The 6211-nt window shown below is 40.2% G+C and overlaps 1 protein-coding gene across 1 annotated transcript in view; it reads left to right on the top strand.

The window, feature by feature from the left end:
- Window positions 1-2943, top strand: part of LOC101652414 (importin subunit alpha-8-like) — a 7472-nt gene extending 4529 nt beyond the window's left edge. Inside the window, 2 exon segments of the mRNA XM_045295012.1 lie at window positions 1196-1652; window positions 1655-2943. Of these exon segments, the coding sequence (XP_045150947.1) occupies window positions 1196-1652; window positions 1655-2686 (1489 nt within the window). The 3' untranslated portion in view covers window positions 2687-2943.
- The last annotated feature ends 3268 nt before the right edge of the window (window positions 2944-6211 follow it).

Raw genomic sequence — 6211 nt, 5'->3', positions numbered from 1 at the left:
GTCCTTAAAGAGCCGCAGACACCGCGCATAGAACCACTGTGGGCTGAAATCAAATCAAGGACAGTGGGGTTGATTGTTTTGTTTGGGTATTTTGCTCATTTGTTTTGTGTTTTTGTGTTTCATAGTTGGAATACATTATCCAAGAGACTTGTCTTGGTATATGAGAAAGACTTGTTTTCCTATTATTTAATATTTTATACATTAACAAATACAATTTAATATATTTAATTTTGTTATTTTTCGGGATACATTTTGATAGCACTACTTTTAGAAGCTATTACTAATCAAGAATGAATAAATACAAACCCAGAATAAGATCCAGCCTTAGTAATACTAATCCTGTATTTGCACTGGCCACCCTGAGGAGGTTGTATTCAGAAAAACATGTGTTACTATTCACTGCCAGTGAGTATGTACCTCATTACCATATTTTTTGTAATATAGTATGTACACCATTACCATATTTGTGTAATATGAAGCAAGAACACTAAAACTTCAATTGTATGATCTAGTAATTCCACTCAGAATTCTCTGAAGGAAATTGTGACCTATGTGACAAAGATTTATAGGAAAAAAAGTTTATATCACCTTATTTAGATGACAAATCTAAATAATCATAATATCCTAATATGAGAATCCAGTTAAATAAATTTCACATACAAACAGAACATTGAAAATTATATTTCATTTATGAAATTTAATCATCCTATTAAGTAATTATAATATAACCTGAAATAATGTATTTTTATAATAAAATATTTGTATAGAGATAGATATATAAAATAACTAAGTGAAAATAAATAATATTTTTCATGTTTTCCTGCGTTGCCTTTAAGTTTTGTAATCAGTTATTTTATTTGTGATTTTTTTTTTTAGAAATTCTTTTTTAAAAAACATGAGTTTTCACTACTTTGATGTTTAATTTACTATCTACCAAAACTCTGTGTATATACTTTAGGAAAATATTTCTAATGTGATACAAAAATTTATACACAATACTCTAACGTTTGGTTTCCATATTTGTGCTTTTTTCTGTTGTTGTCGTTGTGGTTGTTTTCCTCCATTGAAAGCAGTATTTTCTGAGTTGTATTTCTCTTCTCTCGAATGTTCTTCCGATTAAGAAACTCATTCTTTCCACCTTTCACTTGCTGTGGCTGGTAGCCTCTGGGTTTGCCCAAACTTCCTGTTTGTGCAGTACTCCATGCCTTATTGCTCACGTACAAGTAGAACGGAGCATAGAGCTCCGGAAGGCCAAGAAGGACGAACATACCTTAAAGAGAAGGAACATCACAGATGCCTTCTCCAAGCCGTCTTCTAAGGACGTGGTAGAAGGGACCAGGCCCAACCTGGATGAAATAGTCCATGGGATGAATAGCCCAGACCCAGTCCTATGTTTCTGGGCCACCCAGACGGCCAGGAAACTGCTGTCCCAGGAGAGAAACCCACCCCTGAAGGTGATCGTGGAAGCGAGACTGGTCCCCAGGCTGGTGGACTTTTTCAAGTGTTTCATTTACCCTCACCTACAGTTCGAAGCAGCCTGGGCGCTGACCAACATCGCCTCAGGGCCCTCGGACCTAACCCAGGCTGTCGTGGACGCGGGTGCCATCCAGGCCCTGATAGAGCTCCTGTCTTCCCCCAATGTGTGTGTGTGCGCGAACAGGCAGTGTGGGCCCTGGGTAATATAGCAGGTGACAACACAGAGTTCAGAGACATCGTTATCTCAAGCAACATTATCCCACATCTACTAGCCCTGGCTTCAACAACCATACCAATCACATTTCTGCGGAACATTGCGTGGACCCTTTCCAACCTGTGCCGGAACAAGGACCCTTGTGAAGAGGCAGTGAAGGAAATGCTGCCTGCCCTCTTAAACCTCCTGCAACACGATGACATCGAGGTTCTCTCGGATGCCTGCTGGGCCCTGTCCTACCTCCCTGATGGCTGCCAGGAGCGCATTGACGAAGTGGTTGCCACGGGAGTTCTACCCAGGATGGTGGAGCTCATGAAAAGCTCAAAACTCCGTATCATGACCCCCTCTCTCCGCACGGTGGGAAACATCGTCACGGGAACAGATCAGCAGACCCAGAAGGCCATCGACGCGGGCATGCTGGATGTGCTAGTTCAGCTCCTGAGGCACCCCAAGTCCTCCATCCAGAAGGAGGCAGCCTGGACGCTGAGCAAAGTGGCTGCAGGGAACTGCCAGCCCATCGAGCAGTTGATCAATCATGGCATGCTGCCCATCTTGGTGTCGTTGTTGAGAAATGGAGAGTTTAAAGTCCAAAAAGAGGCTGTGTGGGTGGTGGCTAACTTCACGATGGGGAGCACCACAGGTCAGTTGGCCATGCTCATCCAATCGGGAGTCCTGAAGCCCCTGACGAGTCTGCTCATTTGCCATGACCACAAGACCGTTATCATCGTCCTTCAGACCACCTTCTATATTCTCCAGTCTGCAGTGAATTCTCACGATATGGAGAAGCTCCGTCTCACGCTAGAACAACTGGGTACCATTGAGAAAATCGAGGCGTTACAACTTCATGAGAACCATCAGATTGGGCAGACTGCGTTCAACATCATCGAGAACCTTCTCACGAAGGAAGAAGATGACCTTGAAGACAGCATGCACTTCAAGCCTGAAACCCTAACCCCTCCAAACCCCACAATTTCCAAGCCAGCACGCAAACTCTAAATGAGCACTCCTTGCTTCAGAAGCCGTACTCCTCCCACTTAGCACGCCCCAGGTAGAAAGCTGTTTTAAGCATTAAATAAAAGTTTTTTTGACCCTTCAGTGAAAGGGTCATTCTGTGTCTCATGAGAAGGTCTTTTCATGTCATAGCAAAGTTAAAAAGAAAGTGGAGATTGTCACCTGGAAATCCGCTTCTCAAAAAATCCTACCAGGGACCAGATTATAAGCAGAGCAGCGATGACTGTCTATGTGAGAGTTACCCAGCAGGCTTTACTTTACTGATGGAAATATTTGGAATTCCTATTGTGAATACCATAGCCACCAGTCACATGTGGCTATTTAGGACTTGGAATAGAGTTACAGATGAACTCCAAATAGCAGATTTGTAACAGATTTATAACTCTGATAGCAGAACAGAAATTTTAATTTTACTTAATTTTAATTCAGTGCATGTTAAATAGCCACACATGCCTATATGCTTCTATATTGAACGGTGTGAGTCTACTTACACTGCACAAATTCTGGATAAATATATTGAGAATTACTACTGAGATACTTTTTATTTACTACTTTTTAAAGTTCTGCAGGTTTATAAAAGCCAAGGATCAAACATTTGGCATGATTTACTCATTATATTATCATTTCTAAATTCAGTCACACTTAGAAATTTTGACAACTGATTTTTAAAATATAAAGATTAAAAGCATAGTCATATTAAAATATTTCCCTATAGTGCCAACATGTTTTGCATAATAAAAGTTAAAGTGACAGAATCCAATCCTTCCTTTGAAAAAATGCCAAAAAACAATGAAAGAAAAAGCTATAATATACCTAAGGAATTAAATGAAATTTAATTGGATTTTTTTTTAATTACGAGACACAGCTCATAAACATGTTCCCTTTGTTTAAGTGTAGTGCATTGGATATAACGGCATCTTGTTAGAAATTCTTAAATAAAGTTCACATTACTATGTTAAAAACATTCTAAATCATTATTCAATTAATTTTTTTATGCGCTGCTGCTGTTCGATGTCGTAGAGTTCGTTAGTAGTCACCCTGGGCCCGAGAGAAGGAGGCGTAATGCATCCCGCGCCATCCTCACAACTGGTGTTAAGTGTGGGCCCACAGCTGCAGCCACCTGTCAATGCATCGAGCTGAGGGTCTTCCTTGTTTTCGCTGCCCCTCAATTTCACCAGGCTGTGTCCCTGTGGAGACACTAGTCTCTTCTGATACCATCTCCAAAGATCATTAGACAACGTTCACTCTCCTCTCTTCAAGAAGCTCCCGAGCCGCACTCCTCCTGAGACAGTTTCCTCTGGCAAACTGAGGTCCTTTCCATCGGCGTCCCCAGTGTCATGATTCAGATGCAGTGATCCCTTGGCCTTCCACATGCAATATCCAACTTCCACACGCACGCGGTGCCTGTATCCGGTGCACATTAGTCCTGCATGTGACAGCCTAGTTTCCAACACTTTAAAGACAGCTGTGCAGCTGATTTGCCCAAAGTAATACACTGTTTGATTTCTGGATTCACACTGCCATGGGCATTGATAGTGGATCCAAGCAAGATAAAATCCTTGATACCTTCAATCTTTGATCCCTTTATCATGACATGATCTATCAGTTCAGTTTTGAGGATTTGTGTTTTCTTTATATTGTTTTAATATACATAAAAGTAAAAATAAGGGGGGAAATCTCTATATTCCAATTAAGTAAAGAAACAACTATTATCAAAAAATAAGTCACCTTTGTATTTTCATCTTTTTGTTGTGAAAATTTCCTTAGGGATTTATGTAATATTATTTTAAAATCTTCATACTCATTTTGAATGACTACATAGTATTCCATTAACTGGCTAGGCAGCAGCTGTTGGTTTTTTTTTTATTTGACCAATCCTCATGTTTGGAACATAGGTAATTTCCAATGTTGTATGCTATGATGTCAGAATAAATATTCTCTGAGTTTTTTGGTTTGGGGTTTGTTTTTTTGTGGATTTTGTTTGCAATCTGGTTGGTGACATTAACAATAAATATGGTCCTATCCAAGAGAGAAAACGTATCGCGGACATATCCTGAAAGAATGCTCTCTCTCCCTCTGAATAGTATTATATTGAACATTTTTACACAAGAGGAAAAAATAAGAGTCTTCTCAAAAATGTGGGTAACTGGGATTTAGACATACACTGCTGTCAACGTACAAAAGCAAAACTGCTATTTAGTTTTTCACTCTAATTTTAAGTAAAATCACATCATTCAGAGAGGCACAAGCATTTTCCTTTTTAAATCAGATAAAGTATCAGTTTACATCTTTTTTTTTTCTCTTAAGCATCACACTTCCCCCATGTCGTCAGGTGTGATTCTGAAGCCCAGTAATGATAGATGTTTCTTGTCACCAAGGACAGTGAAGAAAGGAAGCCTCTTCCTTTGTCAGGCTTACCTCAGCTGACGAAGGACAAATGGGTTGTATGATTCTACACTTTCACTAGCATGAACTTTCAAATGCCCACCCTTTTTACACTTTCAACTTCAGATAAAGTCAGAGAGGGTTGGCAGATGTTCGAGAAATTCCCAATTTAGAAAAATAATCGATTTACAATTTCTCAAATGTAAGGATTATAATTAGTGAAGATAAGGACTAAGCAGTCTATTAATGGCTTTGTCCCCAAAGGATTTAATAATCTGTATGCTGTGTGCATGGTGTTCAACAACAAAATAGAAATAATTACAACAAAAATCTTTAAAGATGAGTCAGACCCACATTTAAAAGTTCCACGTCGATCACACAGAAAAGCTACAAGATGCTGAAGCAACAGGGCACTCTATGAACAGTCCCCATATTCTATCATCAATGCTCATGAGCTACTTAAGTCAATATTCGATGACTACCAGTGGAGGCTCATATTTTTATTCACACCTTTCTTCCAAATAAGCATATATAAAGTTCTACAGGTTGTTGTTCACATACTACTTGTTGGCAGAATGGCAGGTGTTGAAGTTCAATGTGAAGCTGAGACAAAGCTTAAACGATGCAGTTTCTACTCTGTGAATCGCAGACGCTGCTTTCCTGATACAACACCCAATATTCTAAGCTGACATCAAAGCCCCCCAAAATTCATCTGAAATGACAGCAGCAGCTGCAGCATCCGCCTCTAAATTAGGCTGTGTTTCAAAGTCTGAACTCAACTGCTAAGCAGTATAAAGACCCAGGAGGAAGGCTGCCCAGAAAGGAGTGAGCTTTCCGACCTAACACATCAAAGTAACACATGCTAGGAAGAGCAATGAGCGCATGTGGCCCACATTCACGTGCTGCCTAATTGTGCTGGGCTCATGAAACCAAGACAAACCTTCAGCTGATTCCTGGTTTCTGAGAGGACCGGAGGCCTTTTCTGTGCAGAGAGCTGACATAAATTGGTTGCAGATTAGAGCCTGACTCCGCAAGGCAGCATCCCATAATCTCAATCGAAGGCCATGTGCTGTCATTTGGCATCTTCAAGACGCAGCTTCTTAATGTAGGGACGTATAGACTAAC

Source organism: Echinops telfairi, unplaced genomic scaffold (assembly GCF_000313985.2).
Source record: "Echinops telfairi isolate 266 unplaced genomic scaffold, ASM31398v2 ScPeMD7_4225;HRSCAF=4972, whole genome shotgun sequence".
Lineage (NCBI taxonomy): Eukaryota > Metazoa > Chordata > Mammalia > Afrosoricida > Tenrecidae > Echinops > Echinops telfairi.
This window is presented reverse-complemented; position numbering and strand designations above follow the sequence as displayed.